The sequence below is a fragment of the Dipteris shenzhenensis genome, chromosome 8, assembly GCF_047967505.1.
Source record: "Dipteris shenzhenensis isolate YYH24624 ecotype China chromosome 8, Dip_SZ_1.0, whole genome shotgun sequence".
Taxonomy (NCBI): Eukaryota; Viridiplantae; Streptophyta; class Polypodiopsida; order Gleicheniales; family Dipteridaceae; genus Dipteris; species Dipteris shenzhenensis.
Window position 1 is genome coordinate 20746224 of NC_141603.1, and position 12988 is coordinate 20759211.

Genomic DNA, 12988 nt, shown 5'->3' on the forward strand with positions numbered 1-12988 from the left:
TACCCAGCCATACTTAAGAGACCATGGTTGAGAAAGAGTGATGCAGTCAACTATTAGAAGATAGGACACATGTATTTTGGTGCTTTTAAGGAGAAGATCTCGGTGCAACTAGGTGCCATGGAACCAAAAGAAGAAGAGGAGCAAGACAATGATACTCTCTCATTCTCGGTGTCTAAAACAATGGAAGAATCAGATGGGGGGGGACTTCTCAAAGGAGGAAGTTTACATGATGGGGGTGTCTCTGACCCCGCCACCTGCAGAAAAGGTAACTAGTCCTCAGCAGCTTGAATCTATGCTTTCCCTAGACCTCACTCCAAGTGAGAAAGACGAGTTCCTAGAAATGTTCAAAGATTTCTATGACCTCTTCGCAACTAGCTATAGCCACCTTCACCATGTGACTACCATAGAGCACAAGATAGAGCTGAAGCCTCTGATGCGAAGCCTGTGGCTTAGAAGTATCAAAGATTAGGGCCCCTACAGACCGATGCTTTGCACTTAGAGTTCCAAAAACTTGTAGAAGCTGGGTTTATTGTCCCGATTCACAATACTGAATGGGTTTCACTAGTGGTAGTCACCCCAAAGAAAAACAAGTGGCGGATCTGCATCGACTATAAGAAACTCAATGAAGCCACCAAGAGGGACCATCATCCTCTTCCCTTTCAAGACCTCATTCTTGAGAAGGTAAGTGGTCATGAGATGTATACTTTCTGTGATGGTTACTCCGGGTTTTATCAAATCAGAATTGCCAAAGAAGATGTGCTTAAAACCACACCCTGGGGGACATTTGCATTCAAAGTAATACCATTTGGCCTCACCAATGCTCCTGGTACCTTTCAAAGATTTATGCAGATGGTGTTTACTCCTTATTTGGGGGATTTCTTGGAGGTGTTTTTAGATGATTTTTGTATATTCTCGTCATGTAAGGAGCACATCATGAAGGTTAGATTGGCCTTCCAAAGGGACAATGATGCGAATGGCAGCCTCAACCTTGATAAATGCACTCTTGGAGCCACTCAAGGGAGGTTACTGGGACATATTGTCTCATCTGAGAGCGTCAAGCCTACTAACCCCGAGAAGGTAGAAGCTATCCTCAAGCTCTCCCTGCCAACAACAGGTACGCTCATTTGTCAATCTAGTAGGATACTATCGTCGCTTCATTGATCAATATGCTGCTTTGACACGACCCATGACTATGCTATTGAAAGATGGGGTTGATTTCTGTTGGAATGAGGATTGTGATCATGGGTTTGCACAAATCAAGAATGCTCTAGCTTCAGAACCCGTTCTATGCAATCTTGATTGGTCAAAGACTTTCTATATCAATCTTGGGTTTGGTGAGCACACTCTGGCAGGTATTCTTCTCCAGCAAGGGGAGGATTAGTTCATGTATCCCGTTCGATTTGCTTCTCGACAATTGCTTGACACCAAACAATGCTACTCAGAGGCTAACAAGCATGCCTTGTCTTTGATGTTATGCATTTAGAAATTTAAGCATTATGTGGCTAGAAAGTCCATTATACTCACTAGCACTGGTCTTGCAAAGCAGGTTCTTCAATCACCAAATTCCATGGGCCGGTTGGCCAAATCGTTGGCCATTTTACAAGAATATGATTTTTCTTTCAAATTGTAAAAGTGGGTTATTCCAACTTGAAGAATGCTTTGATTGATTTAGAGGAGTGCCTTGATGTAACTCTTGTCACGGCCATAGAAGTTGGGGATCCATGGTATGGCGGTATCTACAGGTTTCTGACTTCTTTCTCCTTTCCTCCAGAAAGTACTAGCTATGAGAGAAAGAAGATCCACAGAGATAGTAGGTGCTATACCCTCTTTGATGGGGTGTTGTACCGTTAAGGCATGGATGGGGTATTAAGATGGGCCATTGATGTAAATGAAGTATCTAAGGTATTGAAGCATTATCATGATGGATTTTGTGGAGGCCAATATGCCAGTGACTATACAGCTAAGAAGATTTTACATGCTGGGTACTATTGGCTGACCTTGTTCAAGGATGTCACTATGCATTGCAAAACTTTTGAACCATGCCAATTCTTTGGTAGGAAGGATTTGCATCCTGGGCAACATCACCCAGTGATGTCCATCCATCCATTTCAGAAGTGGGGAATAGATTTTGTCAGGCACCTACCCATGACTGCCTACAAAAAGAAGTATCTTTTGGTAGCCACTCAGTATGTCACTAAGTGCGCTGAAGCTATTGCCCTCCCCGCAGCAAATGGTAAGGCAGTTTCAAATTTCATATTTGAATGTATCTGCACAAGGTTTGGGACACCCATGGAAATAGTATCTGACAATGGAAGTCCATTCTTAAATGAAGCAGTGGAGCTACTCATGGATTGCATGGGTATTGATCATCGTACTTCTAGCATCTATTATCTAGCATCCATGGGTCAAATGGAGCAGACCAATGGCCTCCTTTGTAAAACCATGGGAAAAATGGCTACAGGGAACAAGAGCCAATGGGATTAGAAAGTCACAGAAGCCGTATGGGTTTACAAAATCACTCATAGAACATCTATAGGTCACACTCCTTTTGAGTTGGTGTATAGTCTTGAGGCCGTTTTACCACTAGAGATAGAGATTCCGACTTTGATATTGGCACAAGAACAGAGGATGACAGAAGATGAACATGTAGAGGCCTGGTTGGTGCAACTTCAGAAGCTAGATGAAACCCAACGCCTTGCCCTACATCAAACAAAGATTCAAAAGAATCGACAAAAGGCCCGCTTGGATGCTAAGATTTGCAAGGGATGGGAAAGACACTTTGCTGAGGGGGATGTTGTGCTATGCTTTGATAATAGATTGGACCACCAAATGGATAAGAAGTTCCTTCCATTGTGGACCGGTCCATACAAAGTCATCAAGGAACGTAGCAATGGGTCTATACAAGATTGGGAGCTGCATAAGCCATATGGCAAGAAGGTGATCAACAAGCATTACCTCAAGCCCTTCTTTGTGCGTGATGGACCCAGGCATGGAAATGCTGTGCATTCCCTGCTTGGGGGGGGGAACTGTTATGGATAAATTTATCTAAGGAAAAAGGCATTAATATGTGTGTGTGTTTGTATGTGTGGCAATAGTATAATAAAATATGTTGTGCATAGGGCCCAGGGTTGAGGTGGCAGGGCATGACCATGTGCCACCCTTCCATGTAAGAGGACCCATAAGGTGTGATGTACATAATCCATGGTAGTAATATTATAAAATGTAAGGTGGCATAGTTCCTCCATGTGCCACCCCTCCACCTACGCGGCGGTCCCATGCCTGCATTTAGTGAGATATGGCCTAAAGTCCATGAGAGAAGTAATATAAAATAGGTGGAGATGGATATTATATTGTTGGGATATCTCAAGGTGTATGCCCCAGGCACACCTTGGGTTCTATGTGTGTGTGTGCTAGAGGCACAGTTAGGTGCCCATAAGCATTGCTAGGTGGTGGTAGATGCCACATAGGCTGATTCAGAGATTCTAGGAGCTGATTGAAGAGATGATTGTGGAGCTTGGTGGCTCATGTAGAGGTGTCTACATATGGACCTCACCCTTCTTCATTCTATAAGCATTCTCTTGTTTTGTGTTCAGCTCCATGCTTTCCTTTCACTTCTCCAACATGGTATCTGAGCACTATGATCCTCCTTGAGCCCATTTATGCCATGTCAATATCTTCTTCCCCACCCTCTCCTATTAATGTACCATGAGTTGCCATTGGGAGATAATAGTCCTTTGAGAAGTCTTATGCAATCCCATGGCTCCATTGTACTGATGAAGTAGAAGTCCATGGTCTGCCAGAAGCTGATCAGAGTTACATGTAGACCAATGAGCCTTTTTAGAATCTCCTTCTCTCATACTTCCAAAGCTCAACAATCTTGTCATACCAAGCTTTGAGCTCTCGGGTCTAGCATGCATGCTCTTGTCCCATAGTGGAGGTGGAGATGAGAGTGATAGCAAGGAGGAGAACAAAACGGTTGCCAAAGAATGCAACAATGAGTGAAGAGTAGAAAAGATCTTAGGCGATTTGATTTTCCTTTATAGAATAATGAACCTTCAAAACCTTGATTTTGCATGTCGCAACGGCTCATTGGACAAAATGCACTGCCAAATTTAGTGTCCCATGTGACACCTGAGTTGGAACAAACTAATTGTTTCTTTGCAATCAAATGCTCTTGCCACAATCCATTGCAAAAATAACACTGAATTTGTGAAGGACTTTTGGTTCTTGTCCTTATCATTCTTGCCTTAGAGTACTCTTCTTTGTGTACCAATAGTTAGACTCATCATTACCATATGTGGCACATGTTTCACAATACTTTGTCTTGCAATCGTCCTGTATTTGTCCCTTCTAGGGAGAGAGAGAGAACATAGGCAACACTCAATCCAATGTATCCCAATTTTTTTGTGTCAACCAAAAATTCTTAGCTACATAATGGGGAGGCTTCATTTACAAATAGCTTCAAGATCACCTTTACATATCATCATGCCATCTGTCTTCCTTATCTCACTTCATCCTTATCTCTCCACAACTCATCCTTATCTTCTAAATCTTTCTCAACTCTCTAGACTTTTGATCTCTCTTCTTCACACCACTCTTATCTCACTCACTATCATTCTAGTGCTCCATGGCACTACAATTCTCAACACCCTCCCTTGGTGCCAATAAGGTTGGGAGCAAGGTGGTTGGATGTGAGGATACACATTTCATCTTCACTCTTCCTTTCTCTCCCTATGTGTTTAGGAAACTTTGTCCTTGTAGCTACTTTGGCTCTTCACCTTGAGTGCATCATATGGCCTCAAATTGTGGATTACAATGCCTTTGTAGAGACTAAGAGGTGAAACATACAAAAAAATCCAAAATGCCAATGTGTTATGCTTACCACGTAGAGCTTTATTATTCGATCATTTTTTCGTTTTACATCACCATAAAATTCGTTATGGATTAAAAGTTATGTTCATGTGGAATTTAAGTCATACATTATCTAAGAATGATGAGGTGGCACTATGGATGATGTGGCAATGTGCATTCACATGTTGTTAACAAATTCATGCTTAGCGAGGGATAGTTGTGCTAATATGGCACTATGTGCTACATGTCATTGATGATATAGGTGACACGTGTTTGTCGACTTCGTAGGTAATGGGTTGATGATGTGGCCATTGAGATAGGGCTACCACATGGCAAAGAAATGACATGAATCAAATAAAACCTTATAGTGGGTAAAATTGAGCTAACCATTGTCTTACTCTATTTGCCATGTGTTGACCAAACAGAAACTTAGCGCAAAATAGAGAAGAAATGGAGAAAGAGTTGCATATTGCACATCAGAGTGTCCAGTTTGTGTTTTTGGTTCATCTTTATCACATGGATCGGTATCTTGTGTAGGTGTTCGAGAATAGAACTCCATGAACAAGCTCATCATCTCCTTGTATCTTTGCTATCTTGCACCACAACAAATATTTATTGTGGGATTTCAAGTCGTGGGAGTCAGTGTCATTAAAAATAGGTGTTGTTTGCCGATTGGTTGTTGAGGTTGCTTGTCTGAGTGCCTTGTTGCTTCTGTGTCTTGACTGGTTCATTGCCAATGTTGTGTGCCTCATTGGGTCAATGCTTGTGGGTTGCCGATTGTTGTTGAAGCTTGTGTTGGTGTTGGTGTTGTGTAGTTATGGTTGTTGCTATTGTTGCATCACTCTGCCTTGTTCTATTGCATGCTATTGTGTGTCGGTGCCATTGGGCTTCTTCTAGGTCTATCATGTTACCTATTGTAGATGTTGTAGTCTACTCATGTCTACTTCATGTTTCTTGCTTGCTTGTAAGCTTACATTTTCCTATCTTGAGTTCGAGCTGCTGGCTCATAGAGTCTTGAGTCTCAGTTGAGGCAAGTAAGAGAAAGCAGAAAAAAGGGGTTCTAATTTCATAGCTATGAGCTGTTGTATTAGCAAACCATCGAAATTAATCGTTGTTTTACATATTGAATTGTGCTACATCTCTATCTTCCTTGCATTCCACTAAATTGAATTATCACATATCTTCATCACTGACTCATCTGAGGCTAGTTACACATCGTGCCTGCCTAGGGACAACAAGGGGCATTAGCTTGCATGGTAAACACTTGGAGAGGTGCCATTTGTCTTGCAAAAAGGGGGCTACCCATGAGCATGGGCACCCACTCCCCCCCGCCCAGCACAACCAGTTCGCTTGCCAATTGCATACCATAGAGGTTGTTAGTTTTCCTTCGTCTGGCTGCTTGGTGTGTAAGCACACATTGCCCATGCTTTCTCGCATGGGCGGGGCAGCTGGTGATGTGTAAGAGGCCATCCCTAGAGTAAAGGGGCGCCTGCCAAAAGGCACCCATTTTCTTGAGTACCAGGGCCACCAAATTCCCAAACCTTTGAAATGTATATTCGCCAATCCACCTCACTATGCTACAACCAATCTGGCTGGAAGCAGCCAACTCTTTCAATTCTCAAACATGTATAAGAACAACAGAAACCAATAGAAAAGTGATGCCCAAGATGCAATCATCTGATCCACCTTGTGAGTGCAAAAGGTGTTTGATTGAGAGATACCCAGTTGGTGAGCGAAATTATGTGTTGTGACATGTTGCTTGATGCTAGGGGCCATAGAGTTTGTCGATGTGGAGGGATTCACATAAAATCTATGTTGCTCTGCACTGCCAAACACAACCATCAATCAAAGAAGGCCTTTGCAAATCGAACCATGTTTGATTCTCGTCAAGCAGCGTCATGTATAGCCTCAACCCAAAAGAAGCACAAGTTCTCCTTTAGAGACTACGATTACCTACTTTGATAGATGCAGATGGTTAGTCACGTTGCCTTTTAGTTTCTTTTTAATGCTTCTAAAATTTATCACATTGTTCTCCAGCCAAGATCTGCGAAAATGTTTGCTAATGCCTTAGAAACATCAAAAAATTCCTAACGACTAAAATGTCTGCTAATGCCTTAGAAGCAGCAAAAATTTGCTAACGACTAGCAATCCTACAGTGTAAAGGATGATTTTCAGCTCTTGGGTGGCTTATTTTCAGTCAGTATAGTTAGCTATGGTGCTCAGTTATAACATAAATTTGTGTGCATAATTAGCATTGATTATATTCCCAATTAGTGCTCATCATTAAGCTTAGGTAGTATCAGCTTATATGCTCACATCATGTGCTCAGTTAGCATCAGCTTATATGCTCAGTTGTTTCTTATTTCTTTCATGTCTCTTGTTTCCTTTCTTTTGTTCAGTTAGCATCAAAGCTGCTCAATTAGTGTTGATTGTCTTTCCGTCTTGTTTTTGGACAAGACAACTCCACACATTGGATTCAGCGTTTTTGAATGCATATTTCTCTCTCTCATCACAACACCATCACACATTGTTTTGTGTGTTTGTCAACACACAACACGATCTACTCATTCGTGTCTTTCAACACAAGATAGTAATTGCATTGGTATCATGAGCACCATGAAAACTAGAAGCACTCAATATTCTATTAATGGAAGGAGCCGAACATCGAACTGCCTATTTAGAAGACCAAGAGTGTTACCAGACCCTCCATGAATGCCTAGCCTTGGCTAGCCCAATAGTGGTGGTTCATCCTCCGGTAGTTGCATATGCAACCCCACCGATAAGACCCAGTTGTACTAAGAAAAGAGTAGAGAGAGATTGGACTAAAGAGGACATGCATGCTGCAATGGAGGCATATGAAAATGGATTGTCAATGCAAGCCTGCTCAAAATGGAATGGATTGTCAATTCGACCCAACGGTGGGGCATGAGTTGGTCTGCCTTGGCTGCATGGTTGGAAGGTAGAACAACCAAAGAATGAAAGGGACCAACAACTGTACTATCCAAAGAAGAAGAAGAGAAGGCATTAGTAGAGTGGTGCTTTGGAATGCAAGAGTCAGGTCGAGGCATTATAGTTTATGATTTGAGCTTGAAAGTAGCCACTATATGCCAGACTCAGCACACCCATTCACAAATGGTGTTCTTGGCAAAAGTTGGTGGGATGGTTTCTGCAAAAGACATCCAGAGCTAGCATTTCGAGTTGCAGAGCCACTTAATCACTCAAGAGCAGTGAGTCTCTGTCTTGAAATAGTTGCTTCATTTCATGACAACTTGGAGACAATGTACAATCTCCACCAATACACACCTCATAACATATGGAATGCAGATGAGACTGGGGTGCAAGGCTTTAAAGATAGAGGAATAAAAGTACTTGCTCGAAAAGGGTCAAGGCAAGTATATGGGCTAAGGCCTGATTCAAGGGAGTGGTGTACCATTCTTTGTTGTGTGAATGCAGCTGGGTTTGCCCTTTCGAGGTATTACATATTCATAGGCAAGAAAGCAATGCGAAATTATCTAAGCCAATGTGAGGATGGAGCTATCATGTCAATGCAAAATAAGGCTTGGATGACTGGACAATTGTTTGATGCATGGCTTGAGGATTTCAAGAACTCCCTTCCAAATGGAGTCACACCAACCAACAAGCACCTACTCATAATTGATGGGCATGGGAGCCACACTGGATTGGATGTTGTGGCTAGGGAAGCTGAATGGGGTGTTGATATAGTAACATTGCTAGCACACACTTCTCACAAACTCCAGCCCCTTGATGTGTCGATCTTCAAGTCTTTCAAGAACAACTTCAACAAAGAGAGGTCTATTTGGCTCATGAACAATTTTTGTCCCCAAGTTTCAAAGACATATCTTGTTGGCATATCAGCCCAAGCTCTAGCTACCACTCTCACAGAGTCAAACATAAAGGCAAGATTCTGTGCCATTGGAATCTGGCCATTCAATAGAGAAGCTCTTTGTTTTGATCATTTGCCATGTAAAAACATTGAGGTTACTGTTATAGAGTCTACTATGCAGTTGGAGCCAACTTCAAAACTTGCAGAGGTTGATATTAGTCAACTTGAACAACCGACACATGAGGACCAACAAGCATTGCTTGTTGAGATATCGAGCTCCCACTCGTGATATGCCAGGGTGACCGGTGTGCATTTATGTCACCGACTTGTTAGCTGCAAATGCGGTTGGTACACCGCCCATGAATAATAGCTGGATAACAGCTATCTTTATGTACTCTAGTTAGTGGCTTAGTTAGTATGCCACCTTAATTAGATGAGTTTGGTTTGAGACCCACATATAGGGTTCACCTTTTCTTTTGTACTTAGAGTTCTTTTGGCTTTCACAACTAAGAAGAGGAAAACTATTTTTAGCCTCCACCTTTGTGCATATTCCCCCATTGTGTATGTAAGAAAGCTGCAAGTGAGACTCCTTCCTTCTCTCTCACTCTCTTCACATGGTATCAGAGCTTGGTTCGTGGTAAGGAGCTCAAGAAAGCAAACCAAGTTTGCGGTGTCCTAGTAAGAGGATCAGTGTTGCTTTCCTTTTTTTTCGAGTTTGGGGGCAAATCTCTACAGGTAGCATAGCTGAAAAGTGCAAGAGTGCACTGTCTGAGATTGGGATGCCCTTCACAGTGTGGGGAGAGGGCAGTATATGCTATGTTTTGGTGGTGGAAGTTTTTCGCAGGCACTCAGGAAAGTGCCCTGTTTTTGCTGTGCGATCACTATTTTGCAGGTCCATGAAAAGTTATCGTAGAAATTACATCGTATGCCTATGCGTAGAGATATTGGGAGTGACAGAATCATTCTTATTGCCTGCTGATGCATAATCGTCACTAAGAAGTGACTGTATGGTCAAATACCACTCTCGTCAGTTTTGCAGATTTACCCTTGTGAGGCAGAAGTTGTGTTTTTTTTTGTAGTGACAGAATATTTTGCAGTATTCTGTAATGGCGTCTGATGCTCTTTCATAGATTGTCACTTAAAAGGTTGACAAGAACAACTTCCAAGCATGGAAGTTTAGAATGACGGATTTTTTAAAGGAAAAGGCTATTAGGAGTTCATTACTAGAGTTGAACAAGAACTAGTTATTCCTAATGTTCCCAATCAACAGGAGTTGCAGGGATTTAAAGGCTGGCATGAGAGAGCCAGAAAAGTAATGTATTGGCTGTCTATCAGTATTTGAGATTCTATGATTGTGCATATTTAAGTGCAAGCATGCCGAAGGAGGCATGGGATACTTTGACAAAAATGTATAGCACAAATACGCAAGCCAAGAAAATGTAGCTCAAGCAGGAGTTGCATAATGTACAGAGAGAAAATATGAGCATCAATGACTGCCACATGAAGGTGAAGAAGATTGCAGATGCACTTCATTCTATTGGGTCGCTAGTGGAAGATGATGATTTAGTTTCTGTGACCTTGAATGGTCTAGGAAAGGATTATGCACAATTCCAGACATCCATTGCCGTCCGTGAGAATTTTTTTGATTTTGAGGAGTTGATTGCTCTTCTAATTTCTAAAGAGCAGAGAAATGGTGGTGCATCTTCTTCAGGAGGAAGTTCAAAAGAAGCTGTCTTCTACTCAAATGCTGGCAGAGGTAGAGCAAGCCGATTTGGAGGTCGTGGTAGAAATCAAAATATGCAGCAAATTCAAAAAAACCAGTCCTATGGAGGAGGACGTGGTAACTTTAGAGGCAGGGGGAGCCAAAGAGGTCGTGGTGGATAGCAGAGAGGCCAAAATGCAAACAACAATGTTGAATGCTACTACTGTGGTAAAATGGGTTATATGGTTAAAGACTGCTATAAAAAGTAGAATGACACGATGATTGAAAAATTACAGCAAGGAAATTATGCATCCTCTAGTAGACAAGGTGATGACAGAAATGAGCATCTGTTTATGGTGCAACACTTGACCAATTCTATGACAAATGCAAAAGAAAGAAATGATGTGTGGTATGTTGACTCAGGTGCATCAAACCACATGATAGGTCATGCAAAATGGATGTAGGATGCAAGGAAAATGGAAAGACTAGGATTTGTGGAGACTGGTGATGATACTGCAGATCCTATTGTGCTGATTGGTAAAATTCCTTTGTTTATGCAGGATGGAAAAAAGAAATACCTGTCTGATGTATTTCATGTCTCAAATATCACCAAGAACTTGGTTTCTGTTGGTCAAATGGTTGAGCAGGGCTTGTAGGTCAGATTTAATCCTAATGGATTCCAATCATCGTCAGACATATTTGCAGGCTTAGCTTCAATGCTTGCCAAGGGTTTAATCTGCTTCTTTTGAATAAGCACATCCCTTATTTGTTCTTTCCACAAAGAAAAGCTTGTCCCACCAAACTTTTTAATGCTGAAAAACTCCTTTTCAGACATGGAAGAGGATGCCATGATGCAAATAAAGCAAAATCCCAAATGCTAGTGCCTATAAGAGAGAATCACACCAAATACTAGTTGCACCCAAATGTGTATGCCACAATAGAGTGAAATATCACCAAAACTCAAAGCTCAAAGCATCAAAAGATGCATCTGATTCATGTGCATATACTATGCATCCATATGAGCAAATATGGCCCAAAAGAAAATGCCAACTGCAATGGCAATCCAAAATGCCAATAAGTGCCAAATGACTCAAGCATAAACACCGTCCACTGGCATATGCATCAATAATATCTCATCCAAGAGAGCATAGCACTATCAATGCATCACCTGCAATGTGTCAAAGTTGTCCCTCAGCATAAAATAGCATCCATGTGCAAAGCGTCCATAAAAATAGCATCCCACAAGGCAATTTGGGCCTATCAGCGCATCCAATAACGATCGCAATGCATCCAAATGGCCTATAAATCATCCACTGCAACCTAATGCACACCACGAATGAGCGCACACTGCTCAAACTGCAACCAAAGTGATCTGCATAAGGTATGCTCAAGAAATCATAGTCCCACAGTAATGACTACTACTGAAAATAGAACCTGAGATGCCTCAAAACATGGGCACCATTGCATAATCCGACTCACCAAGAAAATATGCAAATATCTCTGTTCTGCCGAAACTCCAAAATCCCAACCAATGAGTGAGAAATGGGAGTCAACACTTATCCACTGCCATGTGGCATAAATCTAAGGTTTCAAAACCTTAGAATGAAAAATGCATAACAGAGAGACGAAATCGAATACACAGAGATCTAGAACTCTGAAAATCCTCCACCAAATTGCGTAAGAAGAATTGACAGGTAGGGGTTTTTGGCGTCAGTAACGCAATGAGACAGACGGTTTTGGAAACCGTGGTCTCAATCACTGGGTCCAACACACGGACTGAAAAACGTTTTTGAAAACATAGCTATTTGTAAACTCCACCGGAGTGCAAATGATGAGCAACATAGAAGTTTTAGGACCTCTTGAGTTCACTGGAATTAATAGATCTGCAAATGATTGCTCCAAACTTGAGTTCCAACACTCGGGCATAAAAACACAAAAACTGACACAGTGAGTCAGAAATCCAATGAAATGATCCCAGATTTAAGAATGAAGGTGTTTCCAAGCTCCTAAAGTGAAGTGGATACCAAAAGCAAGCAATAGTTGCCTCTACAAGTCAATACGAAGTCTCTGTCATCGAATGGAGTAGGGAAAAGCTCAAAAAACGACTTTTTCTTTGAAAACACTTAATAGGCTCTCAAAACCACTTCGCAAAACCAAAGTGACTTTTCCAAAGGTTCCTCCAAGGTCTCTGCACACTCGGATGCAAGTAAAGTCACTCACAAAGTTTCTTATAGAGCTTCTCTTTCCTCCCACAGAGCTGCTGAGCTTCAAGCATTCATGCACGCTCATCTAGATCACCCGGGCTCTGATACCAGTTGAGAGTGCTCTCAATGGAAGCAAGAACGGAAGAGGGATAGAGAGAAACAGAGAGCCACACAAGTTTTGGTGGGTGCAGAACCACCCTAATCTTCTTTTTCATTCATTTATATATGTGTTTGAGTATTATACATAACCGGGGTAAAGGCACAGTGACCTTTAATCCCCACAAAAGCAAGCAATAGTTGCCTCTACAAGTCAATACGGAGTCTCTGTCATCGAATGGAATAGGGAAAAGCTTAAAAAACGACTTTTTCTTTGAAAACACTTAACAA

At 41.7% G+C, this 12988-nt stretch overlaps 1 protein-coding gene across 1 annotated transcript; it reads left to right on the forward strand.

Moving 5' to 3' along the window:
* Nucleotides 1–7955: 7955 nt before the first annotated feature.
* On the forward strand, nt 7956–9608 carry LOC147899251 (MFS-type transporter clz9-like). Its single transcript, XM_087377670.1, has 2 exons — nt 7956–8903; nt 9588–9608. The coding sequence occupies exons 1-2, from the start codon at nt 7956–7958 to the stop codon at nt 9606–9608; spliced, it is 969 nt and encodes a 322-aa protein (XP_087233796.1).
* Nucleotides 9609–12988: the final 3380 nt, after the last annotated feature.